General features: G+C 46.2%; 1 protein-coding gene across 3 annotated transcripts in view; it reads right to left on the bottom strand.

The window, feature by feature from the left end:
- The window catches only part of LOC133887433 (receptor kinase-like protein Xa21), a 32289-nt gene continuing 21477 nt past the window's right edge, over positions 1–10812 (bottom strand). For all 3 annotated transcript variants that reach the window (XM_062327385.1, XM_062327386.1, XM_062327387.1), the window contains 2 exons: positions 294–665; positions 1–185 (listed from right to left, as the gene is read on the bottom strand). In XM_062327385.1, the coding sequence (XP_062183369.1) occupies positions 169–185; positions 294–665 (389 nt within the window). In that variant the 3' untranslated portion in view covers positions 1–168. The remainder of the gene's footprint in view (positions 186–293; positions 666–10812) is intronic.

Below are 10812 nucleotides of genomic sequence, written 5' to 3'. Positions count from 1 at the left end.
TTCACCGCAACAAGTTCTTTACTTCTCAAATCTTGCAAACAACTCATTATTAATCGTAACCAAAAGCAACAATTGGGTATCGTAAGAAACTCCAAACATAAAGAAAACAGAAAAAAAAACACAGCCATTGTGTTGCAGCTTCAGGTTGCCAGCCTCAGTTTGCTGGCCCTACTGACGGGAGGAGTCTGCAGAGGAGCAAGCCTTACCATCATTTCTCAGCACTTTCGTTATATAACTTATGTAAACTACAACCAGGCTATATCAAATTATAAATGAAATAGCTAGTCTATTACCTATATTTCCCCTCAGATATGCCTCCTTGATTCCGTGCAGCCTTGCAGCCACTTCTCGCATGCCCATGCGCTCATTCGGGGATGGATTAGCACAGCGAAGTCCAATATTTAGCACTGAAAGTAAACACTCCAAGCTTTTCTCCTTCATGGCTGCAGGTGTTTGTTGCAATAATGCATGCTCCTCTTCTAGTATTTCAGGATCTACAATCTGTGATATCCTGTCCGGGAAGTTCATCTCAACGAATCTTGCAATGTTCAGCCCGTCCTTGAACATATCGTCAGTTGGCCTCTTCCGCAAAAATACTTCAAGTAGACAAATCCCAAAGCTGTAAACATCCCCAGCACTTGAAACTCCACCACCTGCTGCACATTCTGTGGATAACATATACAAGAAAGTTTTAGTCCAAAGTTTAGTAGAGGAACCACAACGCATTACGAAAATTAGAATACCTGGGGCAACATATCCAATAGTTCCCTTTATAGCAACTGAAGAAGTTGAGATCGAATCACTGGAAGATGCTGCTGTAGAATCAACTTTGAACCTTGCAAGACCAAAGTCTCCAACATGTGCCGTCATGTTGTCATTCAAAAGAATGTTGCCTGGCTTCAGATCGCAATGAACAATAGTTCCTTGGTTGTTATGGTGGAGGTATTCCAATGCATCTGCAACATCCACCACAATGCTTAACCTTTGTGCCAGTGTAATGCAGCTCGGAGTTGAAGTGTTCGCATCATCTTGAGTTGAGTACAGCAGTGCATGCAGGTCACCTCGCGGCATGAACTCATAGACTAAGGCTTTGAAATCATTCCCCTTATAATCAATACTTGAGCACGCAGTTAGGATCGGAACTAGGTTTCGATGTCGCATATTTCTCAGAGCATTACATTCTGCAATGAAGCTCTTTTGTGCTCCCGTTGTTTCTAAGCTGAAAACTTTGATTGCAACCACAATTCTGTCTTGGAACATTTTTCCTTGATATACGGAAGAATATCTTCCTCTACCAATTAAATTGGATGCGGAAAACCCCTCTGTTGCTCTAGCAAGATCATTGTAATAAGAAACTTTCAAAAAGTTGCTACCAGATGAGGACTGAAATTAATATAGGTTTTCTCTTTTGTTTGCCCCTCCAGAGCAACATTACAGATACTACTATAGCAAGTGCCACAATGCTGGCTAATGGGATCACCACTTTTTGCAATGTGGAACGCTTGTGCCTTCTGGAATTCAAAGGCGTGACAGAACGAGAGAGTAACTGTAACTCCACAGCCCCACCACAAAGCCCCTGGTTTCCATCAATCTGCACGGCAGTTGCATTCTCAAATATTCCTTTTGTTGGGACCTCACCATTTAGGTGGTTGAATGACAAATCTAGTTGCTCAAGAAGTTGTAGGCTGCCAAGAGACACTAGTATTGATCCGGTCAAGTTATTGTGAGACAAATTGAGAACTTGTAGGCTAGTTATATTGCCTAACGATGTGGGGTGCTTCCATTGAAAGCGTTATGGCCCAGCTCGATAACTTGTAAACTTTCACAGTCACCCAAAGTAATTGACCCCTGTAAAGAAATTGCTGGCTAGTGATACTTCTTGCAGATTTTTTATAGTTCCAAGCCATTCTGGAAACACACCAGTAAATTGATTCTTAACCAATGACACATGGATCAGGTTGCGAAGGTTTGCTATACCAGAAGGAAAATCTCCTGACAGCTGATTTCGTCCCAGGAGGACTAGATACTGGAGTTGACTGGAAAGTGTTTTCTTCTTCAGTAGAATCCTATCCATAAAACCAGTCAAAGACGGCTTCCGAAGTGATCAACCCAATTACCATGAAGAAAATGGAGAAAGCTGTTGCCTTTACACACTATCGCCAAAGATGAAAGCGCCATCCATGAGTAGACTTGACTGACCAACTTTAATTCCACGAGCTATTCTGATTAATTAGATGATGATGATCTGAAAACATGATGCTGCCCCAAAAAACACAATAGTTATTGACAAGATACTAAAGATATTGGCGTCTATCTTGACTATCCATGGACGCAGCAGAGCAGAGTAGCAATCAAGCAGTTGTAGAGAAGATAGTGCCTTGATGCCCTCTGATATTCTTGAAAGGTGAGAGTGTAAGGATTTGTCCCACTATATATATATTTTCTCCTGAACTGACACATGTATTCACACCCATCACCAATGTTAATACCGAGCAAATTCTATTCTAACCCACATTAGAATTCATAGATGTAGTATAATAAACTATTTAATTGCACTAATACAACTTAATATTTAATTGCTAATGATCAGTCAGTGGAATCATTCTCCATACGGTAAAACCAGTCAAAAGCGGCTTCCCACCTGACCCAATTTGCACCAAGACAATGGAGAATGAGAGAGACTTGCCACATTACCATTTAGCTGAAAACGCCAGCCACCAGTGGGCTTGACTGATCTAAAGACTTTCATGAATGGTTTGTTGAATCATTCCACAAGCTGTCCTACTTTTTAAGGGATAACATGGCACCCTCCCAGAAATTACGATATTTTTTAAGCAGTTTTCAAGAAAGTGCTGTGATGCCATAGGTTATCATACAGAGTGGCAGCAAGCTTGACTTCTCAAGCAATGCAGCAGAGCATCAGGTAAGCAGCTTTCAAGATAGTGAGTTCTCTGATGTATAAGTTACTAGATGCTTACAGCCTTGAACATTTCATCTATAGGCATGGTTGCCAACCATCCAATCCCAAAAAGCTATCGCAACTGCCACTCTAATTCTAGTTTTGTGCCCTTCAAAATAACAGTTTTGTAGAGTCAAACAGTTTTCTTCTTCAGTCGAATTCGTATCCATATAACCAGTCAAGATGACTTCCATAGTGACTAGTAGCCTAATTTCCACAGAGAAAATGGAGAGCGTGACAACCAGGTTGAATTCAGACACCCATAATGATCACACGCACGACCAGCTCAAGTTCCTCGACCACGCGAATGATGAGTTCTGTCACATCCGGTTTCAAAAGAGCAAACCAGATGCATTCCACATGTATACCAGGATCAAATTTTCATACATGCGGTGACGTCATAAGTGAAATCATTACAATGCCATTACATAACGATAAGGTTCAATACAAAAGGACCCATAGGTCTTAAAAAAAACACTAAGATAAACCAACGGTAGCGGGTCTTCCATCAATCCACAGGCGTTGTCCGGGGGAGTGCCAGCCTAGAACATCATCTCTGGGTTGAAGTCTTCCTCCTCTTAGAACTCAGCTCCATCATCCGGAAGATCCTCGAAGTCTTCACCTTCTGAGTAGCAACAAGTGGTTGGGAGAAAGTAAGCGTGAGTACATAGAGTACTAAGCAAGTATGAAAAGGTATGACATGAGGGCTCAAGACTAGAAAGGGTTGACTCAGGTTTACTGCATCTATGCCATCATAATCTAGAACTCAAAAAGACATAGCAGGCCTAATTACTATGTGTGATGATACCAACATTAAGAGAAACAGTTCATCGGATTCCATCCGACTACAAAACTCATCAGATATTCCATATTCGGCTACCGATTCATCAAGTTACCACCACCCGATTACCAAAATCAACCATCCAAGATCCTCCTCTAATCATGAAGAATTCCAAACCCGCTCTTGACCGTGAGTACGACTGATATATCAGTTTTACACTCTGCAGAGGTTACACACTTTAACCAAGAGTCATGATTCCTGTGTTGCTTCACACATCCGAGGTGTAGAGTCAGAGTCTCACTACAAGGCCTTTACAAAGCGCCTCTAAATCTGTGTACACCAACTAAGGTTTCATCGCTAACAGGGATTCCATCCACTATAGATACCCCCTCTTGTGCCACTCAACAGCCAACTGGTGCGCATAGAATAAGGAGGACATCTAATTAATTGGCCAGGCCGTACCCATATAAGCCTCGTGGTTGCGCTTTTGTGCAGGGTTACATGTCCTTGAACTGGTCCTTAGGATCTAAAGCATGTACTCGCACATCACCCAATGCGCACACAACAGCCATACCAACCAAACCAACCTGTCTATATCCATATGATCCATATTGCTTCAAAAGATTACCCAAACCAGTTCATGTTGCATAAACCATTTAACAAATTGACATTTAAACCACCCGACTTGACAACATGACTAAGCATTTCTACCCTTGATACCCAAACTATAACACAAGTGACAAGGATAATCATGAAAGTATCTAGTAAACCCTAGCAATGGGATTCATATTGATAAGCATGCAACTAAAAGTAAAAGACACACTTTCCTACAATAGGTTTAATGTGATCAAGGACACTTGCCTTCAACAGTGGGTTGCTCAAACTCTTCAAAAGTCTGGTCCTACAGGTTCACGAACTGCTTGTCTCCTATTGCATTCGCGAACACTAGAAACAAGCAAGTACAAACATCTAAGAATAGTACACTAAATAGTAGCAGAGCACTATACAAAGCCTACTAGCGGAAACGTACTCGTTACTACGATCGCGTGAGCGCAAGAATCGCCTAAAACGGAGCTCGTATGAAAAAGTTATAAAGGTTTGAAGTTACAGGGGTTTTTTTGTAAAATAGCAGGGACTATTTGGTAAAACAGAAAAGTCTAGGGGGCTTATTTGTAAAATTTTAGGGACCTATATGTAAATCTATAAAACTTTAGGGGGCTAAATGTAAAATAATAGTACTAACAGGGTCCCTTTTGTGAAAATAGAAAAGTTTAGGGAATTAAATGCGAATTTATGTAATTAAAAGGATTAACAAGTTAATTTTAATTATAAAATCCTAATTATTGCGCAATGCTGACTTCATCGCTAACTGGGACTACTGACTCAGCTTAGGTGGTTGACGCGGCCGACACGTCGACACGTGGCGTTGACGGGACTACACCATCTGATTGGTATTATGCGCACACGTGGTGGCTTCCTATTGGCTCGCGAAGGGGTACATCTCGGATCTAATCATGGCCGCACGCTACATATCAGACGGCTAGGGTGATTGGGGAGGGAGATGGTGGTTGGTGGCGGTTGTGGCGGCGATGCGCGCGCACGCGCAACAGGGCACCAAACATGACGGGGAATGACGCAAAAGAATGAGAAGGCGATGGTGAATCTCACCGAGGGCTTCATGACGATTAGAGGCATCTCGACAGTGGTCATCGATGGAAAGGAGCGGGCGGCGATGATCGGAAATTGACAGGAAGGTAGTTCCAGCGGCAAGGAGAGGGAGCCGAGAGTCGGGAAAGCCTACTAGAGGTCCTGCGATGTCGAAGAGAACGTTAGCAGGCTTCGGGGCGTAATTGCGAACTCTAACAATGGTGTGTAGTGGCAATGCCCACCAGAGCTCAGTGAAGGATGGCTTGCGGTGATGGAACTACGTCAAGGTGCAGCGGGGAAGGTTCCTCGTGCTCCTGCGAAGCCGATGACGTCCTCACAAGCACCAGGGAGGGCTCGGCTATGGCGGTCAACATGCGGCGGAGCTTCAGGGCGGCAATGGCGGCTCGGGCGTTGGTGAGGAGCGAGTGGAAAGCAACAGAGAGGGGGTAGTGAGGTTGGGGGTGGGTTTATAGTTGTGCAGGGAGGACGGGTCGTTGTGGACGGGTCTAGACGAAAACAACAAAGGAATAGAAACAAATCGCAAGTTTTTTTGGGATGAAATTTCTGACTCTATTAACTCTTAACTAAACTCGTACACACCGTACGAACCATAGTCCTGCACACATACGAACGACACCCTTGCTGTATACGAGCTGTATACGAATTCCATGCTTCCATGTGATTCGAATCTCTGATGCCCACGCTAGGATTAAATCCAACATACTCCCCCTTAATCCTGACGTGGGCCAAGATCACGAACTCCCAGTAGATGCCACATGACCGCCAGCTTCACTACCGGTAATGCCTTCGTCAGAGCGTCTACTCGATGCACCTCCGTGCGAATGAATTCAACCTCAATCTGGCCTCCTTCAACACACTCACAGATGAAATGAAATTTGGTGTTAATGTGTTTGCTGCACACCGTGGAACACTTGATTCTTCATCAAAGAAATTGTCGATTTATTATCGACAAAGAGTTTGATTGCTTTGGACTCTTCTCGTGTTAGCTTCCCCAACAGACTTCTAAGCTACAAAGCTTGGCATGCTGCTGTTATTGCTGCCATGGATTCAGCCTCGCACGAAGATAAAGCCATCGTTTTCTACTTCTGCGAGTTCCATGACACATGCTATCATTGATATAAAAAGCCATACCTCCAGTACTCTTCATGTCATCCATGTCACCTTCCAGATCACTATCAGTGTACTTGGTGATTTCTTCTTCTTTTCCTCCTCTGGTATACACAAGCCCATAATGAACGGTGCCCTTCAAATACCGAAGAATCTACTTCGCTGCCTTGCAATGCATCACCATGGCCTTCTCCATGAATCTGCTTGCCACCCCGATAACAAATGAAAGGTCAAGTCTTGTATGGAGCAAATACCATAGGCAAAAAATGATGCAATGATACTCAGTTGCATCAACTGGCTGTCCGTCTGGATCCTTGTGCAGCTACGCCCTTTGTTCCATGGGAAATTTTGTGGAATTGCAATCTAACATACCGAATTGACCAAGGACCTTCTTTGCATACGTTGTTTGCTTGATTGTAATTCGCCCATCTTCTTGCGCTACCTCAATCCCGAGATAATAATTGAGCAATTCGAGATCGGTCATCTCGAACTCACTCATCATCTGCTGCTTGAATCCATGGTCTCTTCTGAACTTTCTCCTGTCACAGTAAGATCATCAACATATACTCCAATTATCACACTTGCAAGACCTGATCCTCTTGTGTATATGGCCTACTCTTGTGAACATCTGCTGAAACCAAGCCATTTCAAGCTCGTGTCAAGCCGTATATTCCATGCCCATGGTACCTGCCGAAGTCTACACAATGCTTTGCTGAGTTTGAGCACTAGATGCTCTTTTTCTTCACTGCAAATCCCTCCGGCTGGGCCATGTATACTTCCTCTTCGAGCTCACCATTCAAGAATGCCGACTTGACATCCAGGTGATGAACCTGCCAACCTCAATTGGCTGCAACAGCAAGGATAATGCGCACGATGTCCAGCCTAGCCACCGGCATAAACACTTCTTCAAAATCGATTCCTTGCCGTTGCACATATCCTTTCGCGACCAGCCTCGCCTTGTGCTTGATCATGTCTCCTTCTGTGTTCTTCTTCAGTTTTTAAACCCATTTGAGTCCAACCGTCTTATGTCCAGTCGGCAGCGCTGTGAGAGTCCATGTGTCATTCTTCTCTATGGACTCGATATCCTTAGCCATGGCGTCCTCCCAGACCTACTGTCCAGCAGCCTTGCGGTAGGAGGAAGACTCCTCCGTCTCCACAAGCATGGCCTCTTCTTCCACGTCCTCATCGAGATCCACCCTTGGAGAATCTCTCATGATGTCGTCGATGTGCCTGTAACGAACATGACCTTCATCTGTGTTGTTGCTCCCACTCGGCAATGGTGTGGCCAGATCAACCGCCAGCAATTCAAGAGCTGGCATCATCAACATAGTGGTGGGTGTTGTCGGGGAGGTTGCTATCGTGCATGCCACAACACGTGTCCTGGTTGCTGGCCCTTCCGGTGTCACATCGCCGACCAGCGAAGTCATTGAAGGAACTGGGTCAACATGTGCCGCGGGCATTGGCACACCTGTCGAACCACCCGTGAGTGGCACAGAGCCGCCTACCACCGATTCAGTGCTAAACGCCTCCTCAACGGTGAAATCAGATGGCTCCCCGCCGCTTGCACCAGTACACCAGCTCCACTCCATACTTTCATCAAATTTAACATCATGACTTACATGAATTTTCCCGTGCTGTGGATCAAAGAGACGGTGGGCCTTACAGCCGTCCTCGACGCCAAGATACACCATTAGCTGGCTTCGGTCGTCGAGCTTCTTCAAGTGTGGTGTCATCACCTTCATGTGCACCGTGCAGCCAAACACACGAAGGTGTGCTAGAGGCAGCTTTCTTCGGTTCCAGGCCTCGAATGGAGTGCGATCATCCAACGCCTTCCTTGGCAAATGGTTCAGCAGATACATCGCACGCCACACCACCTCTCCCCAAAATCTTCCAGGCACATTCATGCTCTTGAGAAGAGACCTTGCCATCGCCATCACTGTCATGTTCCTCCGCTCTACCATGTCGTTTTGCTGTGGTGTGTACAGTGTGGTGAGATGCCACGCGATCCCAGCCTCCTCACACAATCGGGTGAACTCAGCAGAGAGGAATTCCCCACTACGATCAGTCCTCAACGTCTTAACATGCTGCCCGCTTGTGTTCTCGACCTGCAACTTGAATCTTCTGAACATTGACCAAGTCTAGTCCTTTGACTTGACCATATACATCCACATTCACCGAGTAAAGTCATCAACAATTAACATGAAATAACTATTGGAGGCAAGAGTCGAAGGTGTAATCTGACCACACAGGTCAGAATGTAGCAGCTCGAGCGGTTCCTTAACTCTGTAATTTGCTGTCGCTGGGAACGGTTGTCTTGTCTGCTTTGCCACCAAACACCCTTGACACAACTGGTTCGAGTGTGTGATCGGTGGCACTCCTGCAGCCATCTCCTTGTCAATGAGTTGCTTCATGGTAGCGAAATTGACATGGCCGAGCCTCGCATGCCAGAGGCACGCCAAATCCTCAAGGCTTGCTAAGAGACACACCGGCATCGCTAGATGGAGCTCGATCTTATAGAGGCGATTTGGAGTTCGCTTCACCTTCATCAGCAAACGTGTAGGTCTTTCATCATAGACATATAAATGTCCAGCTTAATGATCACCTTGTGTCTAACTTCAGTGAGCTGTCCAAGGCTAATGATATTGCTGCAAAGTTGGGGAATGTAGTAGACCTCCTGCAATAGCCATTGGATGCCGTTTTTGCAGCTGAACACGATAGACCCTAAGCCCATGATCTACACTGTGGAGCCATCCCCGAACATCATCTTGCTAGTAACACCTTCATCCAGCTCTCTGAACTTCTCTTTATCACTGGTCATGTTATTATTGGCTCCATTGTTCAGGTACCATACCTTAGAGCTGGAGCCTCCCTCCATGGTGTCGTGCAGTTCCAGCGTCAACTTCTCCTCATTCAGCAACACAGCATCCTGCCTTTGCTGCAGCCCCAGTACCTCCTCCGACATTGCAAGCAGTAAAGCCAGCTCGGTGTCATCAGTACATGTGAGGTGTGTCTCCTCCTTCTTCTTTGGTGCCATGCATTCGTTCGCGTAGTGCCCCATCTTGTAGCAATTGTAGCACTTGATGTGGCTCTTGTTGCGGTGACCGTCGCTTGAGTTGCTCTCCTTGTCAGTGCGTGATGCCCCGCCACGTCCATCTCTGCCATGGCCTCTGCCACATACATGACCACCCCCACCGTGGTTGCTGTTCTCTGCAGGAGCGTGGAACTTGCCCTTGCTGCTCAATGAGGAATCGTTGCTGTCCTTCTTTTGCTGTGCCTGCCACTCAGCCTGAGTGAGCAGGAGCTGGACGTCGCCAACGCTACTGCCACTGGATGCGCGCGTGCGTGCACGCTCTTCATATGTCTTCAGCCACCCCACAGCTTCCTCGAATGACATGGTGTTGAGGTCATGGAACTGCTCGATCCTGGCAATCACACTGAGGAAATGATCTGGCACGGTGTCGAATAGTTTCTTGACCAATGCAGCGTCGTCGAGCGTTGCCCCCAAGTTTGCATACTTGACGGACATGCTGTTAAGCTTTCCGACGTACTGATCCAAGGTATCTTCCTCCTGCATATGCATGGCGTCGAATTCTCTCTTCAACATCTGCAATCACATGTTCTTGATGTGATCCGCGCCAATAAACCTTGTCTTGAGATAATCCCAGACCTCCTTCACCGTTTTCTTCTTCGCCACCTGCATCAGGAGGTCCTCCGAGAGCGCTTGGAAGAGGTGCGACTTTGCCTTCTTGTCCTTCTTCTCATCGACGACCGCACTGACCTCTGGCTCAACTGCCTCTCAGACGCCTTGATCCTCCATCATCGCTTGCACTCGAATCACCCAACTCGTGTAGTTTGTCGCCGTCAGCTATGGGTACTGGAACGGCCCACTGCCACTCTCCCACGCCGCCTCGCCCTGAGGGATGATCAACATCCGCACATCTTAGTGCTGCCTCTGTTCCGGCGAGTTGCAGGACGACGATGCTGGATTGTCCGGCGGACTTGGCTCTGTGCTCTACCGAGGCTCTGATACCAGATGTTGAATTCAGACACCCATGATCACGCGCACAACCAGCTCACGCTCCTCGACCACACGAATGATGAGTTCGTGCTTGACCACGCGATCGACCAGTACGTGCTCGACCACGATGGGGCCAGAGGTGCTCGACCACGCTATCAACCAGAAGTGCTCGACCATGCGATCTATACAGCGAGAAAACGAAGACGTTGAGTACTAGGTACTCGATGAAAACAACAAAGGAACAGAAACAGATCGCAAGTTTTATTTTGGATGAAATTT

Source organism: Phragmites australis, chromosome 12, assembly GCF_958298935.1.
Source record: "Phragmites australis chromosome 12, lpPhrAust1.1, whole genome shotgun sequence".
Taxonomy (NCBI): domain Eukaryota; kingdom Viridiplantae; phylum Streptophyta; class Magnoliopsida; order Poales; family Poaceae; genus Phragmites; species Phragmites australis.
Note: the sequence above shows the minus strand (reverse complement) of the source record. Positions and strands in the feature narration are given on the sequence as shown.